Below are 25,789 nucleotides of genomic sequence, written 5' to 3'. Positions count from 1 at the left end.
ACAGAAGATAAGGAGCGGGGTCCACACTGACAGCAGCAAACCCTATGTGGGGCTCGAACCCAAGAACCCCAAGACCATGACCTGAGCCGAAATCTGACGCTCAATCTACTGAGTTACCCAGGTGCCCCAGACTAAGTAAGCTTCTAAGTGAAGTTTCCATTGACTGATTCCAGAAGGTTGCCAGTACCTCAGATCGTTCCGACCCGGGATTGTTTCCTTCGACTTCCACAAACCTACCTGTGCCCTTTTACACTTCACAAGAAGTTTAAGCTTATTTAATTGGATAGAAGAGCCTTATGGCTAAAAGTGTTCTCAGAATTCTATTTTTTAAAGAAAGATAAAAAGTTAAAGACCATTATTATTCAAATTGTTACCACTCCCAGCTTGGGTTTGCTCCGTTAATGGGCTGAAAAGAATGAAATTCAGCAAGGTGTAGAGGAGAGCAGGTGTACTCAGCAGGGCTCAGGTCTAGGGAATTCAGAATTACATAGAAGAAGTAGTCGTAAATTCCATCCTGCCTGCAGTGCAATTGTGTTGGGAGAATGTCTTCATTCAACAATAGACTGATCACAGACTCAGGAGTCTGTTGCATTTCCTAGGTGCAGAGACCTGGGAAGTAAAACACAGCTGCTTCATTTCTCCTAAGGCAAAGGGGTTCGTGTTCTGGCTAGGACCATGGTAATTCTGCGCCCCTCTCTCACATTTGCACAATGGACACAGGGCGTAGTTACAGCAACTGCACAAAGGGAATGTGTAGTCCAGAACGGGAGCCTGCTATATAAAGTCCTCAAAGTTAAGGGAGAAACCACAATTTTCATAATTCCTGTGAAAACATCTAGATGAGACAGTTGCAGAGGCAGGTATGTTAAAAGAACACAAAGGTAGCTGTCAAATAGCTAAGAATGTCTGTAGTATCTGGAAGGCTGTCCTCAAAAAGGACAGAGTAAAACTGGTCAGTGTGTGGAAAGTTACTGTGGATTTAAAGCTGAAAAAAAAGACAAGAGTATCCGGCATAAAGAGAGAATTAGTTTGGGTTTTTTTCAATCCTCATAATTACTTTTTTCTTTCTTCTCTGTCTCTCCATCCTTTTCCATTTCTCTCATTGCTACCAAATAAACCGCTCCTACGTATGACATCCTAGTTTTAGAATAAATATCGATATTTCTGTTTATACTAACCTAGGCTTATGTTTATATTTTTATATACTTATCTAAACACACGGCTCCCAGAAAATTCCTAATCGAAATGACTCTGGGATTGAGCTGTTTGGGATCAAATCCTGGCTCTGTGTCCTATTAGCTATGTAATCGTAAACAATTTATCTAATTTATCTGTACCTCACATTCTTTATCTGTAAAATGTGGGTAATAAATATATGTACACACAGGATTATTGTAAGATTTATGTGAGTGATTGAATATATTGCCTTAATCACAACATCTAGCACTTTCCAAATACTATTGTCGGTCTATAATTTTGATTTTTTTTAATGTTCATTTATTTTTGAGACAGAGAAAGAGCACGAGCAGGGGAGGGGCAGAGAGAGAGGGAGACAAAGAATCTGAAACAGGTCCCAAGCTCTGAACTGTCAGCACAAGAGCCTGACGCAGGCCTCGAACCCACCAACCGCGAGATCATGACCTGAGCCAAAGTCGGACGCTTAACCGACTCAGCCACACAGGTACCCCTGTGTGTCTGCAACTTTAATGACTACACTTACTGATATTATTATTAAAATAACCAGTACAGTATGGAGGAAACTTTACTTGAACCTGGTTAGGTTTGACTCTGAGATTGCTAGTGTTTTGTACGATATAAAAAGTTGGCTAACCCGATGGACAGGGTAGCCTCTCCATAGCCATTTTTTGGAATATGTATGTTTGTTGAGTCAAGGTCCCAGGTTCCTGAATTTCTGTGCTCACTCTAGGGTAACACGCATTAAGAATGCAGCTGAATTCCAGAAGTATTCAGAAGAGGTTAACCCGAGGGCAGGAGGTAGGGAGGGACGTCATATAGCATGCCAAATATAGAAAACTGAAATGAAAATGCAGGCTATCTTTTTCTAAGAGGAAATGTGTTAGAATACAAGAAATACATTTGAATACTGAAAATATTATTATATGGAAGAAAGTATATGCAGCTGTGAGGGAAAGAATTTTATCCAATTGGTTTAAGTCACTGGTTCTCAAAGCGTGTTCCGGAGACACAAGGGGGGTCCCCAAGAAGCTTTCAAGGCGCCTTCAGAGTCAAATTATTTTTACAATAATACTAAGATATTATTTGCCTATTTTTTTCTCTTACTAGTAGAAATAGATGCTTTCAGCGGTTATATGGCATATAACATTTCAACAGATAGAGTGTAAAAGCAGATATGGAAATCTGGATACCTTCTACTAAGGCAGACATTAAAGAGATTTGTAAAAAATGTATAACAGGGCCACTATTCTTATTAAATCTTTGTTCTGTAATATGTCATTATCTTTTATAAAAATATGCTATTTATATTAACATGTATTGGCTTTATAATCATTATTAAATTAGCAGTAAATAAATATCTTTACATTTTCAGTTTTAATATTCATTGTGGCAAATATACATATAATCCAAATCAAGAAAATATATTTCTTCACGGCATATAATTATGTTTAAAAGTGGAGCTTATTTTCTTTCTAAGACCATTTAAAGCATACTGAGGTTAAAATGTTTGAGAACCACCAGTATCAGCTATAGGAGATTTAGAAAGCACCAATTTCAAATAATTTGAGTGATTCACCATTAAACTAGGCTTTTCATTTAAAAAAAGAGGCTTTAGAATATGTTCAAACACTGAGGGTTTGTGGTAAAATGGATTACATACATTGACCTTAATGGCCTCTAAGGTTTCTTTCGATTCAGATTGTACAATGCCCCTCCAAAAGGAATTGAGAAAGGAGCTTACTGAGAACATTGTTCTCATAAGGCTGCTGTGAAAGTTGGTAGATAGGCATGTGGTTAGGGGTGGAAGTTTTGGGGTGAAGCAAAAAAGTGAAGAGTGCAAGATAATGTTCACTTTGAATCGCTGTGCTGCTGGTAGGTTCTTTGAAGAAGATAACGCGGTTCAAAGTCACCCAGAATTTATAACGGGGATCTCCTCCTGGGAGGATGAACACTGATTTCCATGATGGCCCCCCAAGTATACCTTAAACATTCCAGAAACTAATAGTTAAGTGTTTTTCAGAATGGAAAATAGACAGAAGCACATCCTCCTCTAGATAGGCCACAGCCGACAACCTAGTAACTTCTACTTATGGTCCTGGTTCTAACATTTGCATCAACTCGGAATACATCTATTCCTCTCCTCTTCCATATAAATTGGGATACAAATTTAAACACAGCTGCGTGAAAGATAAGCATGCAAACCATATGAATGCAAGTCACAGAAGAAGCGATGCAAATGATGATATACAGACGAAAAAAATAAGAGAAATCAAATTAAATGCAAAATAGAAATTTTAAGAATTACCAGTTGTACTTATAAAATTAACATATGTTTTCAAATGAGGAAATTAAACTCCAGCAAATGTGTGCAAAAGGAAACTCATACGTTGCCGGGGAGAGCTGAGCAAGAAATTTTTTCTGAAGAGCTGCTTATAAAAATGCACGAAGAGACTTCAAATGTTCCTGGTCTTTGACACAGAAATTCCAGGTCTAGGACCTGATCTTAACCAAATGGTCATATAGCTATAGATAAAGGTTTCTGTATAATCATATGCATTTTCAGGAAAAAACTGCCAAAATAGTCTTCTTTGACTACAAACTAATGAACTAGTTGCACAGAAAAATTAAGTAGAATATCCCTGAGGCCCAATTTGGTTCGGTCGTCAAATATACATTGTCCATTTTTTTCAGATAATCCCCACTTATGGTGGCCTCAGAGGAAGCAAGGGCCCCCTCCATTTCTCCACAATGGAACACCTCCTTCCTCACGGAGAAGGGCACACGTCTTAACCACCTCTTTATATTCTGTGCCCTGGCGTAGAGTGATAACATGTGTCGAATACTTGTAGGACAGGTGTCTGTCTTTTCTATAAAATAAGCAAATGATTACGATGGCACAGTACGTATCCAGAGAAAGAAAGAGAACAAGAAAGAGAACAAGGCAGAGGGCAGAATAGGAAGAAGCTGCTACCGTCTTAGAAACTGAGGCCTCGATGTGGATATGACCCTATGCCCAGGGGTCACGGGGCCATCTTAAGCAGCTTCTGAGTTTCTAACCTTCATGAAATATAATGTCACATCTCCAAAAGTGTTTATTTTCCATGAAACAACTTGCTCCTTCATTTTAAGTTCATCATCAAGATTTTTTTTAAATGTTCATTTTGAAACATCTTGTCTGGAAGAAAATTGTTTCTGTCATTTACCACGAAGGCAGATTGCTGCCTGCCAGTGCAGGCATTTGCTACATGCTTCTGTCAGGGACGATTGTGTCATGTACTCAACTTACCACTCTCCAATGGTTGGACAAAAAGTACTTTTTCTTCTAGAGACTTTTACTCCAAAGGGAAGGGAGAATTGGGTTTCTTTTCTGATTATTATGTGAAACAGCCAGAAAACTGTGCTTGTCTCTCTAAAGTCTTCACAGGAGGCCCTGATTATCATAATTTTCCAGAAACTGGTATAAGTAGAGAAGATAAATTCCATTAAGTCTAGTCGTGTATATATATTTGTGTGTGTGTGTGTGTGTGTGTGTGTGTGACAGAGAGACAGAGAGATATGTTCCATTTAGTATTCCAAATACTGAAGTGTTAACCACCTTTTTGGGGGTGACAGGGACAGGAAAGGGTGGAAGACACATAGAAAATGTGTTACCTTCATCCATAAAAGGTCAAGCAAAAAGTTGCATGACATATACCACTTCACACAGAAGAAATTTTTTTTCATATACTAGAGATTCTGTCTCAAAGAAGGAAAATATTTATGTATTGCATTTCTTTCATGAGTACAGCTATCCACATATTGCCTTATTTTATACCCTCCTTATGTAAGAAAGTAACATAGGGGCACCTGGGTGGCTCGGTCTAGCTGTTGATTTCGTCTCAGGTCATGATCTCATGGTTCATGGGATCGAGCCCCATGTCAGGCTCTGTCCTGACAGTGTCCAGTCTGCTTGGGGTTCTCTCTCTCTCTCTCTCTCTCTCTCTCCCTTTCTGCCCCTCCCCTGCTCATGTGTGTGCTTATTCCCTCTCTCTCTCAAAACAAATGAACTTTAAAAAAAGAAAGTAACATGGTAAAATAATACCCAAATTCAGTAGTTTGCTATTATTCTATCAGAATATCAGTCATCAGTATCAGTCTATCTATTCAAAACAGTCTAAAATATTCCCATGATACCGAGTTATCTCAAAGACTTATAGGGGTCCAACCATTCATTCATTTTTTTATTAATTAATCAAATCTATGTTTAAAGGCTACTGTGCAATGTCAGGCACTGATGATACAGAAGCAAATAAGGAAAAGTTCCTCGTCAGCGGAGATTGCAACATTGTACAGAGAAACTGAAAGGTAAATAAGAAAGGGCTTTCCAGTGAGACAGGGATCTGAAAAATACCCCTGTGGGCATGTGGGATGGCAATCTACGTGACTTCACACCTCTTCTCTGGGAAAGTTAAAAAAAACAAACAAACCCAAAAAACAAACAAACAAACAAACAAAACACAACTGTGCTGTTCCACAAAGCTGGTTATGTGGCTACAGCTCAATTTACCACATTCATGGATAACCATAATTAGACTATTTCTGTATAATTATGGAAGAGATGCCACCAATGTATATTTTATGGGGTACAGAGGTAGCCAATGGCAACAAGAAACCTAAAACAATTCACTCAGGATGAGGACTGGGATGTTAAAACATGAGCAACAATTCTGAATGGATAGAGGGCAGCTGAAAAGAGGGAAGTGAAGAAACGCAGTAAAGATACAACACTGACTTGGGCATTTAGCAAAAATGGACTTTCCTCTCAGACTTCTGTTATTTCTATGTGGGTGGAGATTGAAAAAAAAAATAAAGCAAAAATTTTCTCACAATGTTTTGCAACTTCTGCTTCCGGACTCAGAATCCAGAAGTAGCAGCAGGGGTAAAAATGAAAACATTTTTTTTATATTTTTAAATGAGAATTGATTTTTATCCACAAAACTGACTGTACTTTATTCAGGAATGTTTGAGATTTTAGATGAATATCTATAATGAAGCTATTTTGTTTAAAATGAAGTAATAGTTTTTTCGTGACATCCTTTATCTTAGCTTGGGGAAAAAGATACAATGGCCACTGTTTGACTCCAATAAAAACAGAAAGTGGTAAAGTTCACAAGAGCTGAATTTCTTTAATGGAAAATAATCTAAAGCACCAGTAATCTGGTGACAGTATTCCGTATCAGAAAAAGATTTTTTCCTATTAATCTTTTATCAACTAGTAAAATTGGAAAAATTAAATTTCTGAAATATTAATTATCAACAATGTGATTAGGAAACAAACCCAGCTAATTTCCTCTGCTTTAATAATCAAATATTTGGGGTCTCAGTCTAAATTATGCTTTACTGGAGACAGATAAATCATAATACTTATTTTAGATAATAATGCACATATATACAGTAAGTGTAAAATGATCTTCATTCCCTCATATGATGGTATTAAAGTGTTCAATAAAATGAAGAAAAAGATCTTCCAATTTAAACAAAGTTGATTTTCCCTCTAACTTAATCTCCTTTTCTTCTGCATTTTACTGTTACTTCCGTATAGAAGTCTACCTACTTTAACTATTTCTAGTCACAGGATGTGGCTGCCTCGAGTTTTATCTCCATCTGGCAAAACATAACCAATCTATCTGAGCTCTCAGCTCCCACTTTAAAGCACCCAAACTTTCCTTGGGCACCCACCCACCCCCAGACCACCTCCATGACCTGTGTTTCTCCTAAAACCATAAATCAGTAAACTTCCTTGGGGAATTTGTAGCAATGTATGAAAAGTAACTCTGTGGTGTGCAGAGTGTGGAGTTCATTAGATTAGCTCTCTGGGCTGCTATCAATTGCTAAACACAAATTTCCAGTGTCCCTTTGTAGCTCCTGTGCATGCACTGTCTCTATAGGAGGCTCTCATCCTCTATGGGCAGGTATCTAGATCCACTTGGCCGGGGGGGGGGGGGGGGGGGGGGGGAGGGGGGGAGTGTGAATGGAAGAGGGAAGGAAAGGCAAGCAGCAAAATCTTTTAATTGAAAATTGAGGGTAATAAGAGTCAGTCTATTTCTTCTCTGTGCAAAGGATGAAAATATACCTGTGACCGTTTCACTATGAAATACTTAACATTTCTTCTAGAAAACCTTACCAGAAATAACTGTCCTTTACAGTTGAAGTGGTCTTAGAAAGAAACATAAATAGTGGACACCTATGATTTGAAGTGAGTCTCTACTAATCTATGAAACAATGACTAAAGTGTTGCTGTGCCTTTTGGTACAACTGGCAAATATGTAGGTAAATCTTACATGAAAAAATTTGCTAATTACATTGAATAGTCTTAATATCATTTTGTTAAGTCTTCCTAAACCTTTTTAATATTTACTATTTCATTGATACTATAAATATCTTACTTGTGAATATTTCTGATCCTTTAAGTTTCCAAAAATTATATGATGTCCCCTTTGGTCACTATACCAAGTACACAACAAACTTCATGGAATAATGCTTAGCAAGTGCTTTCTAATGAAACATCTAAGAGTTGACCATGTAGTCTGGAATAGCACAATGTTATTGCTGGATAAGTCCCAAAGAAACTATTTCAAGTAAATTAGTGGTTCTAAAGGAAGGTGGCAATTTTGCCTGCAAGGGACATTGATTGCCTGGAGACATTTTTGTGGATTGCCTTGACTGTTGGGCAGGGACGGGGGGGAGGTGAGCTACTGTATCTAGTTTGTAAAGGCTAGAGATGCTGAGACACATCCTTCAATACACAAGACAGCTCATTTATCCAAGCCAAAATATCAATCAAGTCGAGGCTGAGAAATTGAACTAAGCAATTCATTTCACTGAAAAGGGAACTGAGGCTTAAATAAGTTAGATAATTTAGCCAACACCACATATCAGAGTGTAAGTCTAGCGAAAAGGATTTAGTGCTAGACTTAGGGTTCAAAGTTTGTCCCTGAATATCTACTCTGATATTCATTTCACTATAGCGGGCAAACCTGATAAATGGTAAAAACTTTATGATACATTAGAGGAAGGCTGGACCAAGTTCCTTCATTTTTGGTATAACATGGACAAGTCATTAAATGTTTTAGAGTTTCAGTTTTCCCATTTGTAAAATAGATGAGTTAAACCAGATGATTTCCAGTCTCCCTTTCTCTAAAATTGTATTGTTGTGTAAATAATGAGGGCTTATATTATTGCAATATCCAAATTTCCAAATTCCCTTCCTCTTTCTTTAAAATTTCTTCTCTAGGAATCTGAACTCAAATAAAGGCAGGAAATATTGCTGCCACTTCAATAGAATCCTGTGTCTTGAACAATACTTGACTCTCCGTAAGTAGTGAAGAACATGATAAAATTTAAACTCATTATCTAGGGGCGCCTGGTGACAAGGTCAGTAAAGTGTCCAGCTTCAGCTCAGGTCTGTGGGTTCGACTCCGGCGTTGGGCTCTGTGTTGACAGCTCAGAGCCTGGAGCCTGCTTTGGACTCTGTGTCTCCCTCTCTCTCTGCCCCTACCCACAACCCCCTCAGACTCTCTCAAAAATAAATAGACGTTAAAAATTTTTTTTAGTGAACTCATTATCTAAAAATAAAAGTTATCTTCATTTTCTACTGTTTTAACGTGAAGACAAGTTCTTCTGGTCCTTTTATATCCTGTGCATGTATTAACTTATTTTGACTATATACCTAGAATACAAAGACCATAAAAATAAAAGAAAATCAGCCATGTGAATAGCAAAGTGTTGTTAATTAATTCATTGAATTGGTTTGACAGATACAACCCATTGATATATTTCCTGAGGTAAAAGTTCCCAAAGTATTTATGGATCTGTAAATTCATTCTTAGCAATTTAAATATCGTAGACAAGAAACATTGATCACTTTTTAAATTTTTCATTCTAATACTCATGTATTTAGAGCCAAAAAAAGACCAAAGTTGCTTGTCATATGTTACATTTTGCAGACTGAAGAGTTCAGTAGATCAATTGCTACGATTGTAAAATAGAACAATAGATAAAAAGAGAAAATGTATACTTGTCCTCTATCACTGAAAACAAAACTAGTATTTGTAATATGTGTGAATAAATTTTGGGCATGCCATATAGCCCCTCACTCCTAATTATTTCAAATCTCCTTTCATTATAACACAAGAGAGTGAAATTTTAGATGTCAGATTGCTTTGTTCTGCTAGCTAGTTTTTTTTTCAATTGGAAGAAAATAAGGTATCATTTAATTTTTTTTTTCACAAAAAAGAATTTTAATCTTCCCCGTGCGCCATCATTATTGTTAACCTTTGGACATTTTAACAACATGTTTATGGATCTTAAATCAATGAACATTATGGAGGAAAACATCTGTGGTTCTAATACTTTAGACTGGCTCTTCATATCATTTTCATACAAATTTTAAAGTGATTTTAAAAACTAGCCATTGAAAATTTTCTAATTCATTGTTAAAACATTAAACATGAAAACTATGTCAATGTTACAGACAAACATGAAGGATGTGTATCTGTTAGAAACGATTATTAGAAAGGCCAATGGAAGGAAATGCTTCCTTACCCATCAAAGCCAGATGTTTAGCCCATAAAGTGGAGGCTTAGAGTGAAGGACAAGTTATGGTATCTGATATCCTTCAGAAGTGTCGCCTCAGGGAAAATTCATGGATGAGGAAAGCCAAAATAGATTTTAAAATGAAATATGCTTTACTTTTGTTTTACAGGAATTATAGAAATATATTTTCAATTAAATAAGGAATAGACTAATGGATGAATTAAAATCAAAAGCACATGATTTTTTTCCAGAAACACCATTAGTTACGTATTTTTATTTAAAATCTAAAGGTCATAGTTTAGTAAAAAAAAAAAAAAAATAGGTCTATGGTAAGCATTTTCTTTCATAAATTGACAAAACATATACCAGAGCAAAGAGTCTACAAAATCATGGCCTTGTGTGTGCACTGATTCTTTCTTCTCCTTCATCTATTAGCTCTTTAACAAATACAGACATTTGTAGGATAGCTTACTTACAAACGAGGAATCCACATGGACAGTGGCTTGAACATTTCATATTCCTATACTTTGATTTAGAGATTCATATGCAAACCATTTCTTATTTTTTCAATCAAGGTTTCAACTTGTGTTCCAAGTCTTAAAGTGAGAAAGCAAGAGAAGCTAATTATAATAGTAATCACAGAACTTCTGCACTCCTTTATAGTTTTGCAAACACTTAACGCATGTGACATTTCATTTCATTCTACTTTGTGCAGTGATTTCCCACTCATTTGCTAAAGCCACCCTATACTTAGAAACGTAAATATTAAAGTTTAGTTTAAGAGAAGGTATTCTATTAAGGACAACAACAAAAAAGACATTTCGGACTCTGAGCATAATACATTCTTTTTTCTTTTGGAAAACTGACTAATTAAGATAGATGAGAAAAATATGTACAATTAGATTGATGTGAACAGAAAATGTCTTTGGTTTTACAGTGCTCTCGAAAAATAAAATGTGACAAAACTGGCACAAATTTTACATTTGACAACTAAAGATATTTTTATTATTTTTGTTTCCTTGTCTTTGAAGTACTCCTTGTATTGTATCTGACTTGTTCCACTTCCAGAATTTTGAGGTTCCACTTGTCTTTGATCTCCCCCAAGCCATTCTCAACAGCTCTTTCATCACGCCTCTAGCTGCCCTCAACATAAAACCGACTTCTTTTCTTAGAACAGGGATAATCTTTTATTTCAAAGGCTTTGGTATTTTCTGTTGCAGATCACCCTGAAAATATCTTTAATCCTCCTCTGTTGGGAGCACCTCTCTTCCCTGAACCTGTAGATGGACTGGTGGGTTCCATTTGTTCTAAAGTCACCAGGGGAGACCACAGCTCTTCACACTGAAATGATACTGACTCCTTTTTTTGTTTTGTTTTGTTTTTAGATGGACAGTTATTTCCATCATTCAAACTTTTATCCTTGAAACAGTGGGCAAAACAAAAGTGGTATTTTCTTGCGTAAATGAGGTGACACATCTTAAAATGGATTACTTAAGTTTACTAGGCTTCCCCCCACCCCACTCACTACTTACATACAACTAAATTTTTCTGCTTTACAGTAAATTATGCTTTCTGACTCACTGATGATAGTGCCTACATGTGTGATTATGTTTTTTCCACACACTAAAATATTGTTTGCAAAACACTGATTCGTTTTTTCTCATTCCCTCCCTCTCCCCCATCTCTCTCTCTCTCTCTCATTCTTTCCCCATCACTCTCTCTCACACACACTATGAAGCAGATGTGCTTAACTACTGCTTTATATCCCTATGAAAATGAAGCAGGGCAGGAAGAGAAAGCTGCACAACTTTCTCCCGTGATGAGCCTTTTCAATATGATTTCATTTTTGAGATCATAGCAACATCCAACGCGCCCATTTTTCAACTTAAGCAAAATACTCTAATACAAGAGCAAATATCAATAGTATTTAGATTACTTATTCTTTTGGCTTAGCCACAATTCTGTTCCCCTCTATTCACACTCATGACCAAGGGTTTATCTGAACGTTTATTTAATACACTGACCAATTAGAAACAAAATGTAGAGATATAAGGCTGAATAGGACAGTGCTAGCATCTGTTAGAATGCCAGGCACAGGGAAGGAGCTGATTATTACTTCCCTCTCTTCACTCCTTTCTCAATTTTAGTATTTAAAATTAGAATAAGAAAAATTAAAAATAGCGATTCCCTTTTAGGATATGATAATCAGTAAATGTTCTAAATATTGGGAAAGAAATTAACAAATTTACTGATGTTAAAGACTAGTATAAGCTAGACTCCATAATGATTTGTATACTTAAGTTAAATGAGATCACATTTATAAAATGTTGAGAACGGTGCCTGGCACATGGTAGCACTAGTTTCTTATTAAGGAACAATTTATCTTATTAACTACCTACACCTGTTAGTATACAAACAAGTTGCTATAAAGCTATATCTCTTTTAAGAAAAACTTCCAAGCCTGAAATTAAAATATTATATATATAATTGTATACATATATATATATATATACATGTATATGTATATAATCTATCAACCTGCGTAAAAAAAAAAAAGGTAATGCCATGCAAGAGATTCAACACAGCATTACCTTTTCAAGACACTTTCAGTTAAATTTCTAATTTATTATGAAGTCTCGATGTATTTTACATAGTTTTTATTTAAAAAGTTGTTTTAAGTCACAGCTTTCTTTTTTCTAATAGTTAAGCTCCCAAGGAAGATCTATCTATCTATACACACACATACATATGAATATATACATGTATACATATACATATATATTTAATTCTTATGAATATTGTGACAAATTATTTTCATACTGTTGCGACAATATTGAAGTCAAATAAGGAAAATTGACATTAGTATGTTCCCAATCACTGTTCAACCAACCTTTCAAGAGACATGATTTTGAACTTTTATGTGAAATTAACTGGATTCTCATTATATGCCAGCAAGCATGGTCAGCCCTTTACAACCATTAGCTCTGTTTCTCAACATCCAAGTCAAAATATTTTTGTTTTCCTTTTCCACTTTGGCTACCCCTTCTCACTTTCTTTTCCTAGGCCCTCCTACTAATTCCACCAAAATATGAAGTGTTCCAGAGCTCGGAATTAGGTCCTCTGTACTCCATCTAAACACTCTTCTTACACTATCACATTCGGTCTCTTCGCTTTAAATTGCATCTGTATACAGTGACCTTCAAAGGTATTACTCCAATCAAGAGCTGATGAGCCCCATACTCTTAACTCCAGTTGAAATCTAGATACCTCTAATTGGATGTCTACTGAGAATTAAAGCATTAATATATATTAATATAGATAAGACAGAACCCTTGATTGCCTACCCCAGCTGGGGTGTTTTTCATCCTAATTGCTCATGAGAAAAAAATGAGTCGTTCTGTATAACTTTATGTTTTCTTCTACCCAGCAACTTCTCTTGATCCTATATACACCTGTCCTTTATTCCCCCTTCCACTGCCAACACTTGGTCCAGATACCATCCCCTTTCTCTTTTCCACCAATCCAAATGACTCCTAACTGGTCTTTAGGCTTTAACTCACTTCTAATCTATTCCCACAGCAGCAAGTGTAGTCCCTTTAATATCGAAATAAGATTAGCTCATTCTCTGCTTAAAACGTCCAAATAGCTTCTTCTGTTTACACTTAAGGTAAAAATCCAAAGTCTTTCTATTTGCAACAAGGTCCCCAAGGAGCTTCCCCTGTGTGTATCTCTCCAACTTCACCACGAACCACTCAGCCTTTATCCACCATAGTGCAAGCACCTGACCTCCTTTCCTTGTCTTGAACCCACCATTTTTTTTTTTTTGCTTTTTCTGAAGGACCTTTGCACCTGCCAGTTCCTCTTTACATAAATCTTCACATTCTTGTCAGCCAGCATTAGTAGCCTAATGACACTACTTCAAAGAGGCCTTCTTTAATCACTGTCTAAAAGGCCATTTTGCTCCCTGATCTGGCCTTCTGTACTATCATACCACACACACTGTTTTATTTCACACACTTATCAATATCTGAAATTTCCTCAATTATTTACTTGGTTTTTGTTACCTCTTTTACTAAGATGTAAGTTTCATGAAATTTGGTACCTTTTCTGTTTCATTTACCACTGTGTCAGCACTTAGAATAGTTCCTACCACATAGTCAGGGTTCTATTTAAAAAATGGCTACATCAGTGAGTAAGTTATCTCGCTTAATAGCTACTGCTATTATTATTATTATTATTATTATTATTATATAGATACAGAAACTGAGGATTTGAAAGGTAATTTCCCTAATGTTTCTAATTGGAAAGGTCAGGATGGAATACAGGCAACATTTCAAAAACTGATTTCTTATGCACACTGAAGGTAGGGCTTGTTTGAATCCAACATTTCTAGCTGGATCTCTTTACTTTATTTTCATCAGCTTCCTGACACTTTTCTTTTGCTTGTCTGCCTCCCACGTAGCATCACTCCTTCTCATACTCAATGCTCTGAACTAATATCTTCTGTTTATTTTTTTCTTAGCCATTATATATCTTGAACATACTTAAAGTTTCAATAAGTAAACTCAGGAAAAAATAAAAACGTGGTCACTCAAAAATAGAAAGATTTAGGGCTTATTAGTAAAAATCTTAGTTTAAAAACTAAAACAGGGATTTGGAGACCTAAGTCTAGAATTGAAAGTAGAATACTTGACCTAAATTATTTGATTGACAGCCCACATTTATCATAGTAACCAACATTTTTTCTTTGTTTTCCCTGGAGTTTTAACCGGCTTGTCCATGGAGTAGAAAACTGTAAGGTAGCTCTACCCAATTCATTTCACATACCTCTTGGATAAGTATAAAAAGCTTATCTTGTGTCTACACTTCCTGGAATAAGATGAGAACCTTATGTGTTTTCCATGATCAAAGTGCTTAACAAAGGTCAAGTTACTTCCCTTGCACTTCAAAACCAAAAAAAATCTAGATACTTTGGTAAATTATTCAATGGCTTTCACTTTATGTAATATCAAAAACAAATTAGGTTGGGGAAAAGCCATTCGTTCCATCATATCACTCACCTCCAGATAGACTCAGTGGTGTACCTTGTAAAGCTCCTTTTCGAGGTGATAGTACCACATTACTTTTGCATTACCAATGTAGCGTCAACATTCATAGTAAATACAAGTCCATTAAAGGTGCCTTTTCCTTTTTATAAAAGACAAAATCTTAGGTGATTGAGATCTTGTTAAACATATGGAGTTTGCTGGGTTCACAACGTTTCACCTTGGTAGCTAAATTAGCTGGATGGGGCTGAAACACATGTTTTACACACATGACCTCTGAGAAACTACCAAGCACCTTTCAGTCTTGGGGTGATTTGCCTGCCATCAAGTACTCATGTCTTCAGTTACCTGGTTATTAGGCTGACCACGAAGAAGGCTGAATAACCCAGGGGAAAAAGAACAGACCTAGAGTCAGACCAACCCAGGATGAAATATCAGCCCTTACTAGCTGATGACCTTGGAAAATTACAATGGAAGCTCACCAAAAAAACTTAAGGGTTTGTTTGTGTGGTGTGTATGTGTGTAGGTTTTAACATGTCTTTCCAAATGAAGCCCTTATTTTCAGTTCAAATCACAAAACAAACAAACCAAAGATAACTGGGACTTTTTGGCTAATTCCTCTTTGCATCTACCACCTTTATTTATTGAGTATCTGATAATAATCTACACAACTCAGGGGCGGCTTCAGAACTTCTATAACTGAAAGCCTACAAAGCCCAGTTGGAACAGAGGCCTAGATGTTGTCTGGCAAGAACAAAGCTTTTTACTTAGTGTATTATATGTAGATTTAAAAATAATAATTTTTAATCTGTAATTTATGAAAGATTGAGAACACAAATAATTATCTCTTGCGATGTATATTGTTACTTTGAGGAGAAAGCTTATGGAGAAATTGGAAAATTTTAAACCCCAAGCAGCCACTGCTACAGTAAGATTATAGACTTTCCAAGAATAGGCATAGAATATGGCATTCCCAACTGAAGATACAGGGAAAGCACTCATAAAATATTTGTTCATGAAATGAATTAATGCACAAGTAAACAGATTTCACTAGACTAGAGAAATAAAATATTCAGAAAGTTTTCAGTGTTGATTATTGAGAATTCATGAGATTTTTATTTGCCTATTTATTCATCTCCATGTTTCTCAGCTTGCCTTGATTATCTTAGCTGCATAATGGGATATGCAGCTTTAGACATAGCACATAATCAAAACCGAGATAAAGAACAAGAGAGAAAGAAAAAGTGTAAGCAAGGGTTTTAAGTAACTTCTACTTCCTGAACATTTCATGTAGACACTTTATCATAAATAATTCACTAAAATAACAACAACAAAACGACAGACTTAAAATGGTTTTTATGAGTTGTTAAGCACTTTCTGCATATGGGGTTAGATTCCACTGGCAAACTATCCATTCACTTGACAAGTTCTGAGGACCTACAGGCACTCTCTGGTAAATAAGTAGAAACCCAATGATAATCTACATGAGCTCACCAGCTGCTATGGGAGACAGCCAAATAAAGAAATCTCCAAGAGGATTATTCACAGATCATCGCAACCAACGATGATCAGGAGCAGAGCAGGAGTGTGCACGAGGGCTGCCCAGAGGAAATGACCATTGAACTCAATCTTGAAGAGCAGTTATAATTTTCCCAGTTAAAAAAATATATATATGGAGGGAAGAAGAAACAGCATGGCCAACAGTTTGGACACAAGAAAACATATTTTTGGGAAAATGCAAGTTACAACAGGAGTATACAGTTGACCCCCGAACAGCACAGGTTTGAGCTACGCAGGTCCACTTGTATGTGGATTTTTCTGATAAATACAGAATAGTACTGTAGATGTTTTTCTCTTCTTTATGATTTTCTTAATAACATTTTTTTTCTCCAGCTTATTCAAAAGAATACAGTATATAATACATATGACATACAACATATGCATTAATCAACTGTTTATGTTATCAGTAAGTCAACAGTAGACTATAAGTAGTTAAGTTTTGAGGGAGTCAAAAGTTATACATAGATTTTTGGCTGTGTAAGGAAGGCATCAGTGACCCTAATCCCTATTGTTCAAGGGTCAACTGTAGAGTACATGTCACTAAGTAGTTACAGATAAAGTTGGAAAAATATGCAGGGATTCAATTAAAGCTGTGTACACCATGCTAATAGCCTTTATTTTTCCTAAATGTAGAGACAAAAGTAGAATGATTTGACACTGTATGGTGATCCCACCCACTGATGTACACTGGGGACATTAAACTTATCATCTTGATCCTTCTCTTTAATTTTTGCTGTACCAAGTAGTAAGAAGTTGGCACAAGGTGTATAAGCTACTAAGAATGCCATAGAGGAGCGCCTGGTGGCTCAGTCAGTTAAGCTCTGACTTCAGCTCAGGTCATGATCTCATGGTTCATGGGTCTGAGCCCCACATCAGGCTCTGTGCTGACAGCTCAGAGCCTAGAGCCTGCTTTGGATTCTGTCTCTTCCTCTCTTTCTGCCCCTCCCCTGCTTGCACTCTCTCTCTCTCTCTCTCTCTCTCTCTCTCTCTCTCTCTCTCTCAAAAATAAACATTAAAAAGAATACTACACAAATGAACAAGATTTAAAATACAATTCTAAACTGTACAGCAGTCTTGTAAGTATTTCTAATGTTTCCACTGGCTACTTGAGGAGTAACCAAAACTCGTAAAATCTCAAAATGAATCTTGCTGAAAGAGCTCTCAATCACAAAATGATTATTACGATAGAAATAGCAGCACAATATAAATTTGAAAATGTCTAATACTTCCCAATGTAAAATTTGACAAAGGTTAAATAATTGCATTAAATCAATTACATTTTGTACAACATTGAAAGGGAAAAAGAAGGAAAGGAAAGGAAAGGAAAGGAAAGGAAAGGAAAGGAAAGGAAAGGAAAGGAAAGGAAAGGAAGGAGAAAGAAAGAAAGAAAGAAAGAAAGAAAGAAAGAAAGAAAGAGAAAGAAAGAAAGAAAAAAGAAAAAAAAAGAAAAGCAATGGTATAAACTGAACACAAGTACTGTTGTTTCTGGCTAAAATGGAAGAATTAAGACTTTTTGGGAAATTTAGATCTGTCTTATTTGACAAAAAAAAATAATAATAACACTTAGAAATGTGATAACCATAAAGGAAAATTCCTAGAGGCATAAGTTTATAATCAGTACAATTGGATGTGACTAAAAATTGATTCATGAACTTAACAGTAACTGGAAAAATTGAATGAAAAATAACACTATTTAACACTAGTTCAGTAAAATTCTTTAATGAAAACATTGATAATGATTTAACCAGACTCTTTAAAAAATACTCAGGGAATTAACTTGGCTTAATAAAGATTTTTTTTCTGTGAAATTTGTTTTCAAGGAAAACTCATAAGTGTAGGTATATTCTAATTAAATTCTTATTTTCTTCAACATCTTTAGGATCACATCATGGGTCAGTGTGTTCTCTATCGAATAGAGAGCCACCAAAGAAAGGATGTACAAAGGTGAGTTTTGCCTTTTACAGGGATTATCCCAGTAGAGGTAGGTATGAGCACACTAGGGACTGAAGAGAGGCAAGATTGCAGGCTATTGTTACAATAAGAAATAATAATAATCTCTAGCAAAGAGTTGGATTTGCAAACTATTTAGGAGGTAGAATCCAGAGTAGCCTGAAAATCCCTAAAACAGGGGATGCAAAGTTAAAAGAACTGAAAGATCTCTAAGGGTTTATAGTTCTGCCACATAGCCTAAACTATATCTCCTCTGAGTCTCTCAAAGGAAGAGATGTGATTTGGAATCAGATGTCAATGATAAAGAACTGAGTGCTGTGATTTTATGGGATCACATGAATAAAACATACAACTTTGCAGGGTATCTCATAGTTTCAAAGCATTTTCACAAATATTATCATTTTTAATGCTTATAACATTTTATAGATGACAAAACTGCATATCAAAGATGGAAAGCCATTTGAATTGAGATCATAAAATTCGTAGAATTAGATTTCTAAAATGCTTCTCAATCCAGATGCCATCTCCAGCTCAGAATGGCACCTGCTTCATTTCCTATGATGCTTAGTATTTCTTTTATCAATAAGCAAATTACTGTTTGTTTGTTTGTTTGTTTGTTTCTTTAAGTGGAGATATTTAAAATACGGTGACCACACTTTATTGCCATGATATAGTACCTTTGCTTTCATCTCTTAACATCATTGTTATTTATAGAGGATTCTCTGTTCTATTTTCATGCCTATAAGGACAATTTATTATTATTATTATTATTATTATTATTATTTACAATGCAGAGAGTTTCTTCTTGTATATCAGTGCTCTTTTACACTCACCAGAGTAACTGTTCATTTACTAATACATATGAGTGTGATGCTGAATTGCCCTTAGCTCTTGATTTGTGCTCTGGTATTAACAGATTACCTTTTTGGAGGGCTAATGATATTCCTGTAGTTGTTCATATTTTGGTTGGAAGCAGTTTTTTCTAATATACAAACGGCGATCATTTTCATTTGAATATCATTGCATACAGTTATAATTTTATCACATAGTATATATTAGGAGAAATTGAAGTTTTGGAAAAATAACTTTTTCATTTCAGATATTTGTGTCTCATTTTTATTGGAAATAAACGTTTATTTTTTTGTTTTTATTTTTTTAGGAAATAAATGTTTAATCTTTAAACACTGTAGAACTAAGTACCACAGAAGAATTTCAAGTTCGAGTTGGGTCTTCAGTAAAGAATCTAATAAAAGCATTGATAATCTTGTTCATTACCTTTTCAGAGGTGAATCAATTGAAGATACTATAAATGCACATAGAGAGTGCTTATATATTTCCCTAACATTGACTTTACATGTATTTATGCTGCGGTTTTCATTCTTTACCTTTTCTTGTTTTGTTATTATTCCTGAACATTCAATACTCTCTTATAATAGTCATTCCACAGACTCTTGACAGATTGGGTTTGAAGTAGCACATTGACATATAAAAATGAGTGCGTATTAAAAACTTTAGGCAATAATTAGATATTTTCTCATCTAAATATTGGTTATAGCCATGTATACAATATACGTCTATATATTTCAGTATTATGCAGAAATAGATATCACATCATATGGCTAAATGAATCGCTTGCAGTATTCCATTTTTTTCTTCATCCTTTTTTAGAGTATTACGTTTACGTATATAAAAGTTATAGCACTGTCCTTTAGTAATCAGTAAATAGTATGTGGTTGGGTATCTAGTACCAACAAAGCTATTTAAAATAGACTGAAATTAAGTTTAAACTGAGATTTAGCTCCATTTCCATTCCAATTTTATCCTGTGTAAATACTCCCATAAATTTATAAGATGACTGAAAAAAAATCAAAGGTCTGTGGGGATAACAAATTCCTTCCTCTGCACCAAAGTGACTTACATTACATGATCTGAACAGAAAACCTTGTCTGTGTTCACACTGTGCTTTCACCAACGAAATTGACCAACCTGACCATAAATCTCGGCTTCGTGCCTATCCAAATTGAGATTTGTTATCACATTATTGAGGAAGAAATGATGCCCAGACTCTCTACAAATTTTCTGTGTGCACACAATGCGATGCCATCTTCCACCTGCCCTTGAAAATAGTCCCCCAGCCCTACCAGTGTCCATGCCTGAATTTGCAAGGACTGGATCTGATTCCATTTGTCTTGTCCCCATTAGATGCGTTATGCCCCTGCCCCTGTCTCATTCCTTACTTTTCTTCCTATAGGCATCTGTATCTGAAAAACAAAACTAACCCTCCAAATGAAATGCCACTAGCCAAAAACGTCCAAAGAGTAGGCCAGGGAAAATTTGGGAATAACATTCTTGAACTACAGATTTTTAAGAAGTTAGGATGGTATTTCCAAATAAGAAGGAAAAGAAGGAAATAGCAAAATAATAATCATGAATTAAATTCTTAAGAAGGCAAAGCCTATAAAGATCCAGATCCAAAATCATTTTATTTAATCTTGACGACATTGTCTAACTCTATCTTTCCACTTTGTCGTTGGCTAATTTTTTCATCTCAAGCTTTGTCTCTTCTTCTGTCCTCTCTTTCTGAAATTCTTTGTACTCATCCTCTCTCACCTCCGTCATTATAATCTTCAGTTTTGTCAAAAAACGCCCATTGCTTTGTCAGTGTCTGGTAAATCAGTTACAGATGAGAGTTTCCGCTTTCACACAGGTTACAATAGAAGTAAATGCACTCATTGGTAGATAATAATACTAACACTACCACCAACAACAAATTGAATTAGTATGTGGAAAGTGTCACGGAAAGGTGGTAACAAGTGTCCAGTTTCAGTGGAGATACTTTGTGGTATGAGTGACGGAAGAGAAATAGAACTATCGCGGAGCCTTAGAGGTCCAGAGGAAGTGTAGACGAGCCAAGCGGTGTTGCAACTGGCTACTGCAAGTTCTAGTTTAATGAATCATACAAGAAAAAAAGAAAAAACAATCCCTGCCCAGCTACAGGCCCAGCTCCTAGCTCAGTGGTGGACTCGGTCGTTCTGGCAAGGAGTTGAGCACGTATACCGAAGACAATGAGAAGATACCAGAAGGTGTTTTGTTTTGTTTTGTTTTGTTTTGTTTTCCCCCTTTTCTTTTTAAGGCGTAGAACAAGGAAAGAAATGAATGAGACTGCAGGTAGATTAGGAAACTATAATAATATTCTAGGTAAAACATGATAAAGGCATAAATTAAGGCAATGTCGATGGAATTGAAGAAGGGGAAAATATTGTAGAGACTGTTAAAAACTAAAATTACAAGACTAGAGGAGGAATTAAATACTTAGGGCAATGAGTCTGGAGATGAGGAATCAGGATCGTCAACACATAGCAGGTCTTCATAAGGAACTCTAATGATAGAAAATAAGAATAAAACTGACCAACGGTTAAAGCCCATAGAACCCCAATATTTAAAAGCAGACAAATACGAAGAACCAGAAGATAGATAGGTAGATATATGTGTGTGTATATTATAAACTCACATATAAAAACTAGAATATATATGTGTGTGTATCTGGATATGTGTATTTATATGAAGAGTGTAGAAAAATCTATATTCCTACACTAGCTAATTGTCACTGGTTGACGTCTATGAAGTAGCCCAGAATAGAGAAAAGACTTAGCTCAAGCTAACCACTCTGACCCTCTCATTAGCTACAGAGAGCAAGAGAGAAAAAGGAAAGACAGATTCCTAAGTCCACCTTACCTTTTCCCTTACAAAATGCCTTTCAAGTTCTGGCAATGATAAGGATCACAGGCAGATTTTTTTAAAGAAAAATATCTATAAAAAGTTCATAAAAGATAAATTGTGGAATATTCAGAACTTACTGATTGCTAATCAAATGTCAATTCATACTTTGTATTGAAAACTTGTGTGATGTTCAAGGCATAGTACATGTTTGTAACATGAAATATTTCTTTAAATGTAGATGGAGAAATGAAGAATTATGACCAGGAAATGACTCTAAAGTGATATGACTCATAACTCACATAACATAACCCATGTACCCTAGCTGGTATGGTATAGAGTGATAGATTTCGCCTGCCATCGCACCTGGTTTAGAGTCAAAGAACATTCATCATTATCTGCATTCTCAAAACCATCATCGTCTCCTAGAATTATTTAGAAATGTTCAACAGAGTTTTGGTTTCCGGTTATCATGGCAAAGAGGCACAGAGCAAAGAGATTGCAAACTTTTGTGTAAAACTCACCCCAGCATGATTGCCATGGCAAAGTTTAACTTTGCCTTTCTGTATTTGTATTTTAGGGATTAAATGACATATCTGAATTGTGCATATATTTGTCCATTAATTGATGTCTGTCTACATTTGGCTCTACTTTTTTATTCCATTAGAGTACACAATATAAATGTGATGCCTAAAAGCCTAATATTTCCTATGATCCCTAAACTCAATTTTAACACAGTAAAATCAAAGATAATGATCAAACTTATTTGTTGCTAATAAAGAAAAATATGTAATTTAAAGCATTAATAACTTCCCAAATCCTACATTGAATCACAAAATGACTCTCAGAACTTTAAAGGATGATAAATGAGATATGCAGACGCAGATGATTATATCTACTTTTTCCAAAAAAAAGTATTGATTCCAGGAAGACTATCAATGCCTTTTAGAAAAATGTTTGCTCTCAATATTTACATAAACAATTGAAGTTAAGCTTGATCCTTCAAAATAAATCTATGTATATCTCTCCATTTATTTAAGTACAAATTGTTTAGCAAAATAGATTCAAAAGTTTCTAGATAATTTTATACTTTCTTATTTTGACCATAAGTTCGAAGATATTTCTCATGGTAAAAATCCTTAATTGACTGAGATGAAATTTCATAGTGGTTTCCTCTGTGTCCTACAAAATATTTCAGTGTTTCTTTGTGCTCATTTAGAAATGCTTTGCTACCGTTCTTGAATGAGGATTTTTAATGAATATTCATTCTGATTTATGATAATCCACATATTATTACCACCCTGCTAAAATCATTATTCATTACAGTTTGCTTTTGATCATGATAGCTAACTTTACAGGGAAGTTCCCTTGATAGACATTTTCTGTACTAAAACAAAACGCTGTATCCATACAAAAAATTTTAGACCACCTTTGCAGTTAAAAACACAACAGTATCTTCCACTGCTTTCCACTCTCCCTGATTACACAAAATACCAACTGACCACATAACCAGCTCAGGAGGTAGCTACCGCCCTGCCTTTTAGAAGAAGGAAGAATGGTGGAAAGTCGAAAACAGATTTCAATGAATTCCAGTAAGCGAGACTTTTAATTATTTTTCTTTTTTTTAAACTTCTTTGGATTTTCTGCAAAAATGCCACTTTCAATGTCCTTTCCATAGTGAAAAACAACTTTTAGATACTACATCATATGGAGTATATTTAACATAATTCATTAGTTACGTTTAACAATCAACTGAAATGCACTCATGATCCAAACTGAAACTATTCAAGAAATGTCCATTAAATGGATAGCATGTAGCCAAAGATCTCCAGCTTAAATGAGTACTTGAGATCCCCATTACATTTTCCTACAGAAGACAGCATTTGCATGATTCCTATGAGTTTAAGTATTTTTACTGCAACAAGGCTCTAATATTTACCCATCACCCAGGAAGGGCGGTGGCCCCGTAACAATTTCCAAGGCAAATAATCACTAAAACTACTGAGAAGAAACCAAAATCTTGATTTAAAATACATTCTGTGCTAAGAATATGCATAAAATGAAAATTTTATTAAATTCCCAAATGGATTATTTAAACTATCCTATAGATAAGTATTCAATAAAATATTTTAGTAGTAATCAAAATTTGAGGAAGCAGACTCCAGTTCAAAAAGAAAGAGTGGCTTACATGCTACCGAAGCCATATTATGACTCAAAAAAGGCATTTTCTGTTAAAAGGATGAAAATTCACTTATTTTGTCATTAAGATCTCCTCAGATTTTCATAAACTTATGTTTACGCGTTTGAGGGTTAAGTAACAGCATTGCTTTTGTAATATCCTTGAACTGAACACTTTGCAAACAAAGATACAGTCAGACAAGTTTCTTTTAAATTGTGATTTTTTTCCCCCAAACATTTATGCCTTTTTAAACAGAAACAATGTATTCTGTCACATAGCAAGCCAGGTCTCTCTGAGCTCCAATAGCCTTGACCATTTTCTCGTGAGCTTCCTCATTTTCAGTCACCAACACTTAACTTATTTTTATGTCTATTTCAAACCAATATCCCTCCACAAGGAAAAAAAAATAACTAAGGACATATTAATATACTTGTACTTACCTGTAACAAACACGCCTGTATCCAGAAAGGCAAAGCCAAATGCCAAAAGTTTAAGCCACAAATACATGGTCATATCTGGAAATCAGCTGTATTCCTATGAAACAGCATGCGTCCTTCTGAAAGGCAAAATAATAGTTATCTTTGCAAACGTTTTTCTTTGCGAAACAGAATAAAAAATAAAAGAAATGAGTGCATACTCTCTGCTGTTGTCTTATCAGACAGGGAGCAATTTCCTCCTCTGTTACCCCAAGAACAAACCACTTTGCTAGCTACACAAACTGCTAGGTAGTGATGTCAGATTCGGTTTTACTAACTTCTCCAAAAATACTGTAAAGGATCTTCTTTGCAGGAAGTCAAGAAAGTTGTTCAAAGTCAGTGCAAAAGCATCTTACTTCCTTAATTCAAGTAACTAATTACTTGAATAAGTTTCTAGGCCTTTTAAAAGATTTTTCTCCTTCAAGAAAGATGTTTTTTAAGTATCCAAATAGTACTCCCTTACAATATTCATTACAACTTAAAAGAATAACATCCCCACCCCAAAATAATCAATAATTCTCTTACCTAAGAAGGAATAAAATAGATTCAGGACGGGTATAACAAAATGGGGGTTGGCAAGATGACACAGTGAGTGATTGAATTAGTAGAAAATACCTGTATTTGACTCAAAATGACCAGATGAGTGACCTACCTGGGTTTTTTTGTTTTTTGTGTTTTTTTTGTTTTCTTTTTTTTTTTTTTTTTTTTTTTTTTTTGCAACCAGGGTCGTTTACCAGGCAGGCATTCAAACTTCACCAATAGGACAGTTTTAGAGGTCAAACCCATTTTCTATGCAAACGCACTCTCTCAGAAAGCTGAACAGGTTTGCCCCAAATCTTTCACAGAGCTCCTCGTGGTGCTAGGAATGGAATCAGAAGGTCACTTCCACAGCAGCAAATCCTGCTTCAAAAAAGGAATGCTGTCCCTGGCTTGAGAGATTCTTGGTGCTGTTGATGAGGGAATCAAGGGCAATGAAATTGAGAACTGGGGGTTTTTTTTGTTCGTTTTTTTTTTTTTTAACAGAAGTGAACCTTTTCCCTCCCGCCCCCCTTCAGCAATACTTTCACAATTTTTTTGATTAAAAGACAGCA

General features: G+C 35.4%; 1 protein-coding gene across 5 annotated transcripts in view; it reads right to left on the bottom strand.

The window, feature by feature from the left end:
* Positions 1-24,966, bottom strand: part of PTPRC (protein tyrosine phosphatase receptor type C) — a 120,503-nt gene extending 95,537 nt beyond the window's left edge. For all 5 annotated transcript variants that reach the window (XM_015543850.2, XM_015543851.2, XM_015543852.2 and 2 more), the window contains exons 1-2: positions 24,860-24,966; positions 24,663-24,778 (exon numbers count right to left, since the gene is read on the bottom strand). In XM_015543850.2, the coding sequence (XP_015399336.2) occupies positions 24,663-24,735 (73 nt within the window). In that variant the 5' untranslated portion in view covers positions 24,736-24,778; positions 24,860-24,966. The remainder of the gene's footprint in view (positions 1-24,662; positions 24,779-24,859) is intronic.
* Between the last annotated feature and the right edge of the window lie 823 nt (positions 24,967-25,789).

The sequence above is a fragment of the Panthera tigris genome, chromosome F3, assembly GCF_018350195.1.
Source record: "Panthera tigris isolate Pti1 chromosome F3, P.tigris_Pti1_mat1.1, whole genome shotgun sequence".
NCBI classification, from domain to species: Eukaryota; Metazoa; Chordata; class Mammalia; order Carnivora; family Felidae; genus Panthera; species Panthera tigris.
This window is presented reverse-complemented; position numbering and strand designations above follow the sequence as displayed.